This window comes from Clupea harengus, chromosome 16, assembly GCF_900700415.2.
Source record: "Clupea harengus chromosome 16, Ch_v2.0.2, whole genome shotgun sequence".
Classification (NCBI taxonomy): domain Eukaryota; kingdom Metazoa; phylum Chordata; class Actinopteri; order Clupeiformes; family Clupeidae; genus Clupea; species Clupea harengus.
In genome coordinates, this window is record NC_045167.1 from 25405581 (window position 1) to 25421065 (window position 15485).

At 43.4% G+C, this 15485-nt stretch overlaps 1 gene segment (V, D, J or C); it reads right to left on the reverse strand.

Annotated features, from left to right (window-relative positions):
* Window positions 1-1896: 1896 nt before the first annotated feature.
* LOC116217912 lies at window positions 1897-10290 on the reverse strand. The segment is given in 4 exon segments: window positions 1897-2425; window positions 3509-3546; window positions 9785-10109; window positions 10216-10290. Coding segments are annotated over 4 exon segments (714 nt in total).
* Window positions 10291-15485: the final 5195 nt, after the last annotated feature.

The following is a 15485-nucleotide window of genomic DNA, read 5'->3' on the forward strand; positions in this document are numbered from 1 at the left end:
CAAACACCTCCATTGGACTTCAGCCAGGTATGCAGTTAGGACAGTTCATTCCTGTATCAGACAATGAGATCGGCACAGATACACCCTCAGATTGTCAGATAACAGCCCCGTCATTGTCATCACAGTCTTCATCATTTGATGTGAGGTGTAACAGCCCCGTCAGTGTCATCACAGTCTTCATCATTTGATTTGAGGTGTAACAGCCCCGTCAGTGTCATCACAGTCTTCATCATTTGATGTGAGCTGTGGCAGCCTTTCAGATTCCCAGTTTTCTGAGCTAAAATCTCCGCTACTGTCCAACACTGTTGTGTTCAGCAAATTACTTTGGACGAACTAGTTCAGTTCAACACAAAATCAACACAAATTCAGCACCACCAATCAGATAGCATGCCTACCGCACCTCTCCCCATATGCAGTCTGTGATCCAGTCAGAGGTAGATGGCCCAGTCTGTGATCCAGTCAGAGGTAGATGTCATGCTGGACCAGTCTGTGGAGAAAAGAGGGAAGAAGGAGAGTGGAGAGGAGAGTGTTCTTGGAATGGCGCTGGAGAACAACTAAACTATCTCAGTTTGAACTTGTTTGTCTACGTGAACTCTTTTGCCAACACCACCAACCCCTCCAGATGATTCCAAGGGTTATACTGGCTTTGTGATGAGAGACTCTGATGAACTCAGGTTCAGGTTCAGATGACCGATAGGTCCCTTCATCTCTTTATGTACATTATAAACTCATGTGTGGGGTGCTGTAAAATGTGTGTGTGAAGTATGCAGTTTGTGGGGTGCTGTAAAATGTGTGTGTGAAGTATATAGTGTGTGTAAGTGTTCATAGTTGTCATTGTTGAGTTCTTCACAGTCAGAATCATCTCTTACTCATGAAGTGCTGAATCCATAGGATGATAAATAATCCCCAAAACTAGAACTGTGACTCAATCAAAGTGTCACATTGATGTAAATGATTCAGCTGAGTGAAACAGACAGACTGGACCTATTTATTTAAGCTTCATGGCTGTCAGACTCGTTTGGGGTGTAGGACCATGTCATGTCATTAAGAAATGAAGAGGGAAAGCCATATGTGAATTTGAATACTCTGTTTGTATGTTTAATTATGTGTGTACTGTAAATATGTAAATATGGTTGTTTTTCTCCACCAGCAGGGGGTGCTACTAGCTTGAAGAGGGTATGATGCTGTGTATTTGTTTTTGTGTGTCTGCCTGTCTGTCTGTCTGTCTGTCTGTGTGTCTGTTAATACAAAACATATATAGTTTAGAGCCTCGTCATGCAATGCCATGTCTCAGAATACCTGAGTTGTCCTGAGTGAAAGTAAAGCAGTGTAACTGAGCACAGCTGTCTCAGTGCAGTTTCTGGCTGTAGGTGTAACCCAGGAAACAGAGCTCTCTGTGGGGGAAACTTCTATTTGCATTGCCAGGCCTGAGTTGGTCTGCTAGTCCCAGAATAGAGCAGCGCTATCGCCAGATGTTCAAGTGTTCTCAAGGGATTTACATTATGGGACATATCTCTTTGAGCTCCAGAGTGATTATACAGTTAGATAGCTTGGAAGGATTTTAAAACATCAATATTCCTTTACAATTATCTTGCTGAGGTACATAATGCAGGTAATTGGTTAACTCCTTTAATTATTAGTTAAATCTGTAAAAGTCTCATAACTTATCAGCCTTATAACTCTGACACTCACTTTTGCTTTTATACTAAATTATCTTATCAAGGCATCATAATGGACCTGTTTTTACTGGCTACATAATAATCCCTCTATGGTTGTAATGACAAAGGGAAGTCAAATTACAAAGTGACTTTAACGGTCTTCATTGGGTGCAACAGTCATCAATCTGGAAATAGACATTAAACTGAAGACAAAAAAAATACAAAATCAAGTTTCTGATCAATTGAATCAAACTCCTTTATTAACAAATGGTCAAAACACATGAAAAGGTCAATGTATCAGGCACTTCAGATTCCCAAATGCTGTAAAAGAGGTGGAAAGGGAGGGAAAGACAGTGACTCAGTGCTGAACACTAACAGAAATAAGAGAGAGTCCCTATCAGAGATGAAGAGTCTTTATCAAATACACTTTCAATCAGGCTAATGACAGACATTTGAAAGGGGACCCTAGGAGCAGTCTGATTTCTTCAGAATCTCAGTGATAGTCTGGGAGCCCTGCTTTGCCTCGCAGGTCACTGAGACCCCCTGGGTCCACTCCTGGAGAGGGAGGGTCAGGGTGTTGCTCCAGCTGTACAGGCCGTCCTTCTGTGGGCCCCAGCGACTGGTCTCCCCGCTCCTGCTGCTCCCCGCTACCTTCCAGCTCAGACTCCAGTCGGACGGGAAGCCTCCGTTAGCCAGGCACATCAACGTGGCTGAACTCCCGCTGGTGTGCAGGGGGGGCAGGACTGTGAGTTTGGGACTGGTGTCACCTGAGAAATGAAGCGAAAAGGTACAGGAAGGAATACATGAGATCGTCTGTTGAAGAACGTCACTACCACTTTTAATGTGATATTACAGATGCAATATGATGGTACATTACAGATACACTGGCTCTTGGTCAAAGTAACATGTTCTATTCAGCGATAACGTCTTTAAACAGTCGTATTCCTTGATTCGAAAGATTAGTCTAAAAAGAATTTGCATAGACTGCGCAAATTGTATAACTATTACCCCCAAAAGACTTCGCAAAGACAAGGAATGTGAATATTGTGGAGAAATGTCTAAGTGCAACATCACGACACATTTTTGAGTTTTAGGTCAGTGTCGGTCTAACGGATTGCCCACTTTCTGACGCGCAGCACCTACAACCAGAGTAACTCGAAGTTATAAACCCAGTAGGGCAGTTAATATCTTCCTACCAGCAGTTTTCCAAATACACACGCACAGGTGTATTTTAAGTCATATACACAGTTCCAAGTCAAACTTACAGTTACGGTCAAAGCATAGAGGCTATATTCAATAGGAAATGACAGACTTCAACACTACCACCACTAACACGAAGTTACAAACATGAAATATCTACACAGATCAAAGCACACGTTCTACATCGTCATAAACTGTCCTGCTCATAGCGCAACATATTAGGATACACATACTGACAGAATAATCCAAATGTATGACCGTTTACTTATTTCCAACGTCAAGTCTACTGCCGCCTCCAAAGGTGTACCACAGTGATACAAACACTATCTGTGGCCATACAAAAACCCCTCCTCTGATGTGCACTAGTAAGATAGCTTTAATTTTTGATATCCCAGGCAAAATTGGCTCAGCTAAGCTATGCCACCAGTCATATTAGTCAAAACGAATAAAATATGCACAAAATTATATCAGTAGCCTATTTTGTTAAATTACCAAACCAGTCTAGCAAGTGTATGACTTATCTGCCTAATAAAGCACACCATTGAAACATATATTAATTTCAAAACCAAATGATACAATGAAGGCAAATTAACCAAAGTGTTACGATGTAGACCAATATATTATATAGGACCAAAGATGATATTACTTACTTCCAACATCAAGTCTTGTGCCGCCACCGAAAGTCCACCACAGTGATACAGACTCATAGAGACGCTGTACAAAAACCTCTTCAAGGTACAGTGACTCTGACTGACAGCAATACAGTTACTGTTACATTTAGGGGAACATTTTACCAGATCACGAATTATGTCATGGTTAATTTCAGGTCTAAAATTTTAATTTCTTCCATCAGTACAAGAATGAATTTCATTTTTTTTTTATTTCATGAATGCAAACCAGCATTAATAGGCTAAGTTTGCCCAAACGACATTCAATCTCATGAATTGTAATCATTAAAAAGAAGACATTCTACAGTATGGCAATTCTCCCTTCAGTGGTAGACAGGTTTGAATGCGTTATTCCCGACAGTGGAGTCAGGTGCACAGATTGAAAAGTAAACTGGCTCCAGGTTTAGATCACAGGTCTAGTCCAGGGGTGCTTATTGTACGATTACACTAGTGCCATAAGGGAAGAGTATGGTTCACCTCTACAGGTAGTAATGTGTTGATACCATGTGATAATGATTTTAGCAGAACAATAAAGCCATTTGTATTATTTCTGTCCTACTCAACAAACTGCTCAGTTTCATTGATCCTGGAGGTTTCTCTCAGTTCAGTTATGGGTCTGAGGATTGTTTAGTCTTTCTGTCAGTAAGTAGGACCACACTGGCCTATTAGTTATTGCTGTTAGCCCAGATAAATCTAACAAAACATAATTTAGGTTTAGACTGTTGGCCTACTGAAGAGTGTTCTTTATTTCTTTTCATGAGCAGAGGGAATGGGGATCAGAAGGTGCCAGTTAGAAACTGGGGAGGTTGGACATATTTGCATAACCAAAGTGTGAACCTTTTGCTCTTGAGAGCTTTATATCTCAGAAAGAGGAGAACTGGAACACTGAACACCAGCCTGTTTTAGAAGAACAATCTGACAAGAATGACTTTTCTCATTAAATTCCTCTGGGCACTCCTGTTCTGTATTCCAGGTAATTTATTTTACAAACTGAAATTGATTATTTGAAATAGTTTTACAATTTGTTTTGAAAACCGATATGCTATGAAATGTTTGCAATATTTCAGAATGCATGGGCCAGATCAGTGTGACTCAGACTCCAGCAGTGAAAGCTGTTCTTGTGGGACAAACCATCAAACTGGACTGCAGAAGCAGCAGCCCCATCTCAGGCTGTAGCAACTGTGTCTCCTGGTATCTTCAGAAAACTGGAGAAGCTCCCAAACTTTTAATATATTACATAAGCTCACGTTATGGTTCAACTCCAAGTCGATATGTTGGTGAAGGATCCGATTCTGGGAGTGACTTTAGTCTGACCATCAGTAATGTCCAGGCTGAGGATGCAGGAGTCTACTACTGTCAGAGTTTCCACTATCCCAACAGTAAATATGTGTTCACACAGTGATAAAGCGCCGTACAAAAACCTCCCTCAGTCAGGCTCCACATGACTGCACTGCTGCTGCTGCAGGAGGTGCTGAAGCATCACAGGAGCAGAAGGTTACACGGCACAACTCTACATGTTTGAAGGAAACATCTTTCTGCACATTTATAATGGAAACAAACAGTATGACATATCCACTGTTAAATACTGGCGTAAGATTTGAATTAGCCTATAAATGAAAGAGAATATCGTAAAGTAAAAGGTGGAAAAGCAAATACAGCAGAAAGGAGATTATGCCAGGGTCATGTCCAATCCAGTTCTGCTCATCATCTGAGGTCCCCTTGTTCTCATCCATCTCCCCTGGTGCACTCATCCTACTACACACTGTTCAGTCCTCTACCTGACTGTTACACAACACACTTTACCAGAGGACACTGGGCCTGTCTCCTTCTCCATCTTCCTGCTATGGTCATTATGGAGATTCTGTCTCCTTATCTGGAAGACAGGTTTGGGATATTCCCCAGGATAGGTGTACTGGTATAACTCCAGTATTTCTCTCCGTTTGGAGAACAAGTGTAATGTTGTACCCAGATCAAGAACAGTTAAAGAGTAACTAGAGCATTAGTGTATATTCAGTGTTAATGCTTGCACAGTATAAATGCTCAGGTTGGGTGTCCCTGTGTGATGGCTGTCTCTTTGACCTCCTGGCCAAACACCAGAGATCCATGTCCACCTTCTGGATTTAATCATCATCAGAGTGAATTCTGCCTTGCAGCTGCACATGACTGCATTGCTGCAGCTGGGAAGATCTCCAGAGTCCTGTAACAGTGTGACCGTGGCATGGCAGTCATGGCTTAAATGAACTGATCCAATACGTTTTCTCAGGTAATCAGTCATCTCAAACTCCAACACCTCAACACTCAGTGCCAGACCAGTAGGGACACTGTTGGCCTCTTTCGGGCCAGCCCAAGGCTTTTCCTCTGGCATAAACTCCAGTGATTAGCCCCGGTATTCTGCTTCTGTTACTCCAGGGCCGAACTGAGGCCTTCTGGGCCATGACCACAGTCCAGCGCAGGGCCGGACTGGCCATCGGGGATACCGGGGGAATCCCCGGTGGGCCGACGGGGTTGGGATGGTCCAAAATACCGGCCCACCCAAATCGCCGCCCGGCCCTCGCCTCTGACTTTGCCGGCACTGACTATAATCTATGATTCGCTGAACACGTATAATTTACTCGAATATCTTCAAAATTTCAAATTCACTGACTGAAGTTTATACCATTCCTCGCGATCTGTATTCACACTCATGGTCCCTATTTTTCGAAAATTTTCTGAAGTGTCTTCTTTACTCATCTAATGTCTTCCGTCAGTCTAACTTTGTTTTAGGCGTTATTAAATGTCAATCACTCTAGCCTACTCAACACTTGCATCACTCGCTTGCAGACACCTTCAACACCCCTACACACACACACACAATCACACACCCAGCATGCAACACTACTGATACCACTGATGTTCACACCCCATCGTATGTTCTGTAGGCTAATGTTCATTTCTACAATATAGTTCAGGGGCGGCTTGTCCATAAAGGCGATTAGGGCGACGCACTGCCTACGGGAAAAGGAATTTTTTTTTCTGTCGGATTCTACCACTAGACCGTCTGATCTGCCTCTGAATGTCATTGTCACTCTGGCAAACGTGGTGCTTGAAATGACCCCGCCCCTTTTTGGGGCAAAACTGAAATCGCCCCAGATCTCTCTCATTGACTCATGTTAAATCCATTTTTAACATTCAGTGCAACAACTCGATTCGCTCTTTGAAAGTCGGCGTAGGCTACTTATGAAGGTAAATTGACAACAAAACATTTAGGACTTCCTAGACCAAATGTATCCATTCAACAGGTTTCTACAAGGGGGGGAATCCTACATCCAAGAATTGGAATGAAAGAAAATCGTGGCTAGCAGGCTGTGAAGTGACTAATTCCTATATACCACTGTCACTTGTCATAGGTTTCACAGTGTGAATGTTTGCTTCTTGCACTAACACTGAGTTATTTTCTATGTGATGACTTATTTAGCTTTTGTAAGCCACTACTTTCAAGATCAGTCAATAAATATGGTTGGTTTTGACTTATATGTTGCCCCCTTCTCTATGTTGTTACTGGACATATCATGTGACCTGTTAAGCTATGTTACATCATACAACTTTTGAGACATGTGGATAATGCAAAAGTGGGATATTGTAATGTGGAGCCACATCATGTTTGCTTATGAAGGCTCCTGGATGCAACTTTCTTTCATAGCTTTCCACCTGTAACTAGCTACTCTAGCTATGTAGGTAGAGGGGAAATATTTCTGTTGTGTGATGCCATCTAGTGGACAAAAAGGTATTGCTGTATGAGTTAATAACAAATTGATACAATTGTCTTGCTTAATGTAACTACTGAATTGTGTGGTCTTTCTCTGCTGACATTCATTCCTTAAGGCTCTGTAGTTCTACATATAACCATCTGATACTAGCCCAGAGTTGAGCATATTCATCAAGCAAACTATACCTACCTTGGAGTGTTACAATAGCCAATATCATTTTATTCCATGTGTCCATCCAGGCAAATCGGTGGATCCAATCCAAATGTTATAAAAAAAACCATATATGATGTAATTTCTTTGTAATCATCTAAAGTAATGTTAAGTGTATGGGTATTTTTCCAAGTAGGCCACTGACTGGTCGATACGTGCAATGCTTTGAGTGGGCAACGCGCCGTGTATTGAGTGGGCAGTGCGCCGTGTATTAAGTGGGCCTGTCTGACAGTAACTCCCGGGCCACTTTTTTCCCCCAGTCCGCCCCTGGTCCAGCGTCAGAGATGAAAACACAGAAAGTCTGAAGGTTTTCCACAAACAAGGAGGTTTTACCCCATGCAATGGGCAAGGGCTCTGATGTGAATGACCATACCTCCCCCACATTACCTCTGCTGCTCATAGTTCTGTTGTTAGATGGTTCTGTTAATCTCCCCTCACGACTCTGAATAGACTGCACTGCATTACATAGATTCCCTTCAAGTGGACCTCAGTAGGACCAGATAGTGAGTGCATGTGATGGGCAGGGGTTCTCATGTGAATGAGAGAGGTGTATCCACAGGCAGGATGCTATCATTCAGTTAGTACTTTTCATGTCATTTTCTGACACATAATATTCTAAAATGAATGTTGAACTCTCCTCTCCTCTCCTCTCCTCTCCTCTCCTCTCTGTTCCTTTTTCCTCTGTTGTTTTCTCCTCTACGTCTGCAGCAGTAGTGCAGTCATCAGTTACCTGACTGATTATTATTACTGTTAATGTTTTCAGTCCAGTAATCAGCCCCCCCTCACCCCCCTCACCCCTCCCTCACCCCCCTCCCTCACGTCTGTTCTCTTCTCTCCACCTGCAGTGAGCTCCAGCAGCAGAGTGCAGTCATGTGGAGCCTGACTGAGGGAGGTTTTTGTACGGCGCTTTATCACTGTGTGAACACCCACTTACTGCTTATATAGTGTGCACTCTGACAGTAGTAAACTCCTGCATCCTCAGCCTGGACATTACTGATGGTCAGAGTGAAGTCACTGCCAGTTCCACTGCCACTGAATCTGGATGGAGTCCCAGTATGGAGAAATCTACCAGCCTTTATCAGGAGTTTGGGAGCCTCTCCAGACTGCTGTTTGTACCAGCTGAGGCATTGTTCACCCGACTGATAACAACCAGTGTACACATTCTGGCTGGTTTTACAGGTCATGGATACAGTTTGTCCTTGAAGGACAGCTTTCACTGTCGGAGTCTGAGTCACACTGACTTGTCCTTTACATTCTGAAACACAAATGGAATAATGTCAACAACCAACTATGTAACCAGTTAATAATCCAATAAATTAATTCCCATAATCCATGTTGTCTCTGTGTCTCCAAACAGCTGTAAATCAGGTGGTGACAGTAACTTGAGCCCTACCTTGGCAGTAAAGAGAGAGGGTCCAGATGAGGATGAGAGCTAAAGGCATCTTGTTGTACATTCAGATCAGACAGCCTGAACTCACACATGTGCACTACTGAGGCTGCAGTATAAACACCCATAGGGCACTGAGGCGTCCATCACTGATGCAAAGTATCACCTCTAGGCAAATGCTCAGCGTGACGCAGCTAATAAACAGTACACAGTATATGTGATATTGTATTAAATAATTCAATATTATTCAATATTATTAATTCATCTAGTGCCATAACCAATAGACATTGTCTCAAAGCTCTTCACAGAGCCCAAGGTCTGAACCCTCCAGAGCACAAGGCCACCGTGGCAAGAAAAGAAAGACATGCAGAGAAACATTTACAAAATGTCTTCTTTTATATTTTAACAATTCAAACTGCTCCCATACAGCTGGTCTTTTAACTGAAACTAGAATAAACATAAATAACAGTATTTTTAGTGTTTTTGTTTTAATTTCCAGTAAACTCTCTTCAGTACAACAGTGGGGTAGTTAGTGTTGCAAGAGAGATATATGACATATATATGTGAAGACGCTGAACAGTTTTATTTGTTATTCTGATAAACTGTATATTTGTTTCATTATATGAGGGAAGAAATGGAGTATAATGCTGTTGTGCTTTCTATCCATCTTGAAAGAACAACAATTTAATTTAATAATATTTCTTAGATGTATTTGGCCAAGAAAGCGTTAGTAATGGTGTATGTAGAATTGTAGAGAAGTGTGTGTTCTGCTGTTATAATCTTTATTACCCCCTCTTGTCCTGTGTATGACTACAAATGTAGAGATATAGAGATGTGTGTATTCTGGTGTGATAATCAGTCATGTGGAGCCTGACTGGGGGAGGTTTTTGTACGGCGCTTTATCACTGTGTGAACACAGCTTTACTGCTTATAACGTGTGCACTTTGACAGTAGTAAACTCCTGCATCCTCAGCCTGGACATTACTGATGGTCAGAGTGAAGTCACTGTGAGTTCCACTGCCACTGAATCTGGATGGAGTCCCAGACTGAAGTGTTTTGGCATGACGGATAATGAGTTTAGGAGCTGCACCAGGTTTCTGTTGATACCAGTATAAATCAAGGTTTGATTTCCCTGCATCATACACATCACTGCTGGTTTTACAGTTCAGAGTGACTGATCCTCCCTGTTGAACAGCTTTCACTGCAGGAGTCTGAGTCACAGTGACCCGTCCATATGAGACTGCAGAGAAGACATGGAGAATAGTAAAATATATTTAACCTCCCACATATGTTCATGTATCTTTACTTTACACACAAGATCTGGGTTAAAATCAAATAAAACTTACTCTGAAAGCAGAGTACAAGTGTCCAGAGGAACATGAAGATGAAAGTCATTGTTGAGTTCTGCACTATGAGAATCAGCTCTTGAAGTGGTGAACTCACAGGGCTATAAATAATCCCCCCAAGACTAGAACTGTGACCACTCATGCAAATTGACACATCTACTGTATGTAAATGATTTTCCTGAGTGAAACAGACTGTTAGGGTTACAGTAATGATTAGTATGTACACACACATATATGTAGATGTGATTGGGAGGAAAATATCTTTCTATGAAATTGGTAGATTGATTGATAGATTATTGAACAGGTGTTGAGCTCTGTAAATGACTTTGAGACAGCGTCTGCTATTAATGGTGTTATATATATACATTAAATAAATAAAAGTGAATTGAAGCCTCTTGATATTTTGGCAAGGTGGTGTTCTAATAATCTCATGTACAAATCAGATGAACCAGAGACCACTACTACTACTCCAGGTTCTCACCGGATCGTTATACAGATTACTCAGACTCATGCCTCAGTATGGCAGACTAACTGGTGACATCACACGCAGTAGTCCGAGTCCAGTGCTCAAGCGTGTCTCTTTCTGAGATCACCAGGATGGCGATCAGTAACACCGCAACAAATATGTGAATCAGGATGTCTATCGGCAGGGAAACCACAGATAGCTGATGCAGTGGGGCATCCGTCAGCTTGTCTCCAGATAGCCCCAGATGGCAAGTTACAGAATCTGTCTCTCTCTCCTAGTCCAACAGTGCCCTCTAGTGGTGGACAAAACACACTGCACAACAATTCTGATGTTGCATATGATGTCACCTACAACAAAGGCACTTTCACTGCATATACTAGGGGCATAGTTTTAAGGGTCAGACATGCACATCCTGTTGGACACTGGTTCAATAGTTTAATTGATCAGTGATTATTTATGAATGTCCCGAGGGGCGACAGTGGTACAGGAGGTAAAGAAGTCGTTTAGTAATCAGAAGGTTGCTAGTTCGATTCCCTGTCGAAGCGTCCTTGAGCAAGACACTGAACCCCTAATTGCTCCTGATGTGCAGTGTGCCATCAGTGTAAATGTAAAATGTGTATACATCCTTGTAAGTCGCTTTGGATAAAAGCGTCTGCTAAATGTCAAATGTCAATGTCCCTCCCATCATTGAACAGAAGGCCTCTCAAAAAGAATGTCATGTTATTTAAGTGACTGGGCCGAGTTTGGACACACTAGGCCCTGTTAACATTACACTGTGACTGGGCTGAGTTTGGACACACTAGGCCCTGTTAACATTACACTGTGACTGGGTTGAGTTTGGACACACTAGGCCCTGTTAACATTACACTGTGACTGGGCTCACTGAGTTTGGACACACTAGGCCCTAGTATGAAGTGTGTGGGGTGTTGTAAAATGTGTGTGTGAAGTATGTAGTGTGTGGGGTGCTGTAAAATGTGTGTGTGAAGTATGAAGTGTGTGTAAGATGTCTTTATTGTTATTGTTGAGTTCTTCACAGTGAGAATCAGCTCTTACTGATGAAATGCTGAATCCATAGGATGATGAATAATCCCCAAAACTAGAACTGTGACTCAATCAAAGTGACACATTGATGTAAATGATTCAGCTGAGTGAAACAGAAGATGAGTTTAACTGGACCTATTTATTTAAGCTTCATGGCTGTCAGACTCGTTTTTCTCCACCAGCAGGGGATGCTACTAGCTTGAAGAGGGTATGGTGCTGTGTATTTGTTTGTGTGTGTCTGTCTGTCTGTCTGTGTCTGTTAATATTTTTTTTTTTTCATTTTTGGTGATGGTCTGGTGGAACCTTCATCTGTGAATGAAGCTAAATATAGTTTAGAGCCTCGTCATGCAATGCCATGTCTCAGAATACCCAAGTATGCGCGCAACCGATGGTCTGGTGGCACCTTCATGTGTGAATGAAGCTAAATATAGTTTAGAGCCTCGTCATGCAATGCCATGTCTCAGAATACCTGAGTTGTCCTGAGTGAAAGTAAAGCAGTGTAACTGAGCACAGCTGTCTCAGTGCAGTTTCTGGCTGTAGGTGTAACCCAGGAAACAGAGCTCTCTGTGGGGGAAACTTCTATTTGCATTGCCAGGCCTGAGTGGGTCTGCTAATCCCAGAATAGAGCAGCGCTATCGCCAGATGTTCAAGTGTTCTCAAGGGATTTACATTACGGGACATTACATACAGTCTCTTTGAGCTCAAGAGTGATTATAGAGTAAGATATCTTGGAAGGATTTTTAAATAAAATTGTAATCATTCCTTTTAAGTGATCTTTCTATGCTACAGAATACAGGTTATTGGTTGAATACTTTAATCATTATTTAAATCTGTAAAAGTCTTAACACGCTACATAATAATCCCTCTATGTTTGTAATGACAAAGGGAAGTCAAATTACATCTATCATCATTCAATTTAATGAACATTTCAACATTATTAGTGAAGTGACTTTAACTGTCTTCATTTGGTGCGACAATCATCAATCTGGAAATATATCTCGAACTTAAGACACACAAAATACAAAATCAAGTCTCTGATGAATTTAATCAAACTCCTTTATTAATAAATGGTCAAAACACATGAAAGGGTCAAAGTAACAAGCACTTCAGATTCCCAAATGCTGTAAAAGAGGTGGAAAGGGAGGGAAAGACAGTGACTCAGTGCTGCACACTAACAGAAATAAGACAGAGACCCTATCAGAGATGAAGAGTCTTTATCAAATACACTTTCAATCAGGCTAATGACAGACATTAACAGACATTCAGACAGAAAAATGTGTCAATACACACAATTTACACACAAAGTAAGTATAGGACTACACAGTTACGTTTAAAGCACAAGTTCTGCACTGTTACGAAAAGTGCGAAAAAGTTTAAACACATAGAGATATCGGTAGCCGTCATAAACGCTCATAGCGCAACGTAACACACACAAACTGAACGAATAATCCAAATGTATGACCGTTTACTTACTTCCAACGTCAAGTCTACTGCCGCCTCCAAACGTGTACCACAGTGATACAAACGCTATATGTGGCCGTACAAAAACCCCTCCTCTGACGCGCACTATTAAGACACCTTTAATTTCTTATATCCCAGGCAAAATTGGCTCAGGGCGGCACCAGACTCAGCTGGAGGCTGTCGCTTCAAGCATCAGAGACCTGACCGCCCAGATCCAGCCACTTCAACTCTCTCGGTTGTCTGCGGCTGCTTCAAGCACCTCATCTTCACCGCCAGTTCATGAACCCAAACTGCCTCCTCCTGAAAAGTACTCTGGCGAACCTGGTACCTGCCGTTCCTTCCTGTCCCAATGTTCCCTCGTCTTTGAGCTGCAACCGACCACCTTTCCCTCTGAGCGTGCCAAGGTGGCCTATGTCATCACCCAGCTGTCCGGGCGGGCCAGAGAATGGGGAACCGCTCTCTGGGAGGCCAGGTCACCTTCCTGTGGTAATTTCGAGGTATTGGCAGCTGAGATGAGGAGAATCTTTGACCGCTCTAAGCACGGTCATGAGGCTGCACGAGAGTTGCTACACATGCACCAGGGACGCAGGTCAGTGTCTGATTTCGCCATTGACTTTCAAACCCTTGCAACATCTTCAGGTTGGAATCCTGAGGCTCTGTTCGACACCTTCCTGAACGGGCTGTCTGAAGAGATCAAGGACGAGCTCATCACCCATAACCTGCCCGACACCTGCGAGGGCCTAGTGGACCTTGCCATTCGCATCGACACATGGCTACAACAGCGCCGACGAGCAAGAGCCCTTAGGGGTCCCTCTCAGACCTTTTTTCCCACTCCTGCCACCCAGCCAACATTCCTGTCTGCCTCTGACTCCTCTGGGTCAGAACCCATGCACATTGACCGCACCCGCCTGACCACGGCTGAGCGACAAAGAAGACTCAGCTCCCGCTCTTGCCTGTACTGCGGCCAGCCAGGGCACTTCATTTCCTCCTGCCCGGTAAAAGCCAACACTCACCAGTAAGAGGGGTACTGGTGAGTGTGACCCCCGTACAACCCTCATCACAGCAACGAACTCTCCTCCCTACCATCTTGAAGTGGAGGGACCAACAACAGGAGGTGGTGGCACTGATCGACTCTGGTGCAGAGGAGAACTTCATGGACTCCTACTTTGTCGCTCAGTGGGGGTTACCGACCATTGAGCTCAGGACTCCAATGATGGCCAATGCATTGAATGGCCAGAGGTTGGCCAAAATTACACAAGCCAGCGTTCCTGTGGACCTTTGCCTTTCGGGCAACCATCATGAACAAGTGTTTTTTTATTATTGATTCTCCGCATGCTCCCATGGTCCTTGGCCACCCCTGGCTTGCCAAACACAACCCACATATTGACTGGGTGAGTAGGAGCATTGTGGGATGGAGCCCATTCTGTCATTCCCACTGTCTCCGTCGTGCCCAGACCCCACTGTCTATAGCGCCAGGGACTTCAGAGGAATTCCCAGACCTATCAGCTGTTCCCCCAGAGTATTTGGACCTAAAGGCGGTCTTCAGCAAGTCTAGGGCTTCTTCCTTGCCCCCTCATCGTCCCTACGACTGTGGCATCGACCTCCTACCTGGCACGTCTCCCCCTAGAGGTCGTCTTTATTCCTTGTCCCGACCTGAGACTCAAGCCATGGACAAGTATGTCCAGGAGTCCCTAGCAGCAGGCATAATCCGCCCGTCTTCCTCTCCTGCAGGGGCAGGATTCTTTTTTGTTGGCAAGAAAGACGGCTCCTTACGCCCATGTATTGACTATCGGGGTCTCAATGACATAACGGTCAAGAACCGTTATCCTCTACCACTCATGTCCTCTGCCTTTGAGTTGCTTCAAGGGGCTTCTGTTTTTACCAAGCTTGACCTATGGAATGCTTATCATCTCGTCCGCATCCGTGAGGGGGACGAATGGAAGACAGCATTCAATACCTCATCTGGCCACTATGAATACCTGGTGTTACCCTTTGGTCTTACTAATGCCCCAGCTGTGTTTCAAGCGTTGATAAATGATGTTCTCAGAGATATGCTTAATCAGTTTGTTTTTGTGTACCTTGATGATATTTTAATTTTTTCCAAGTCCTTATCAGAACATGTCCTTCATGTCCGTAGGGTCCTTCAGCGGCTGCTCGAGAATCAGTTGTTTGTTAAAGCTGAGAAGTGTGAGTACCATCAGGACACTGTTGCTTTTCTGGGGTATGTCATCTCACCCGGAGCCATCCAGATGGACCAACAGAAGGTCAGAGCAGTACTGGAGTGGCCGGCGCCCTCTAGCCG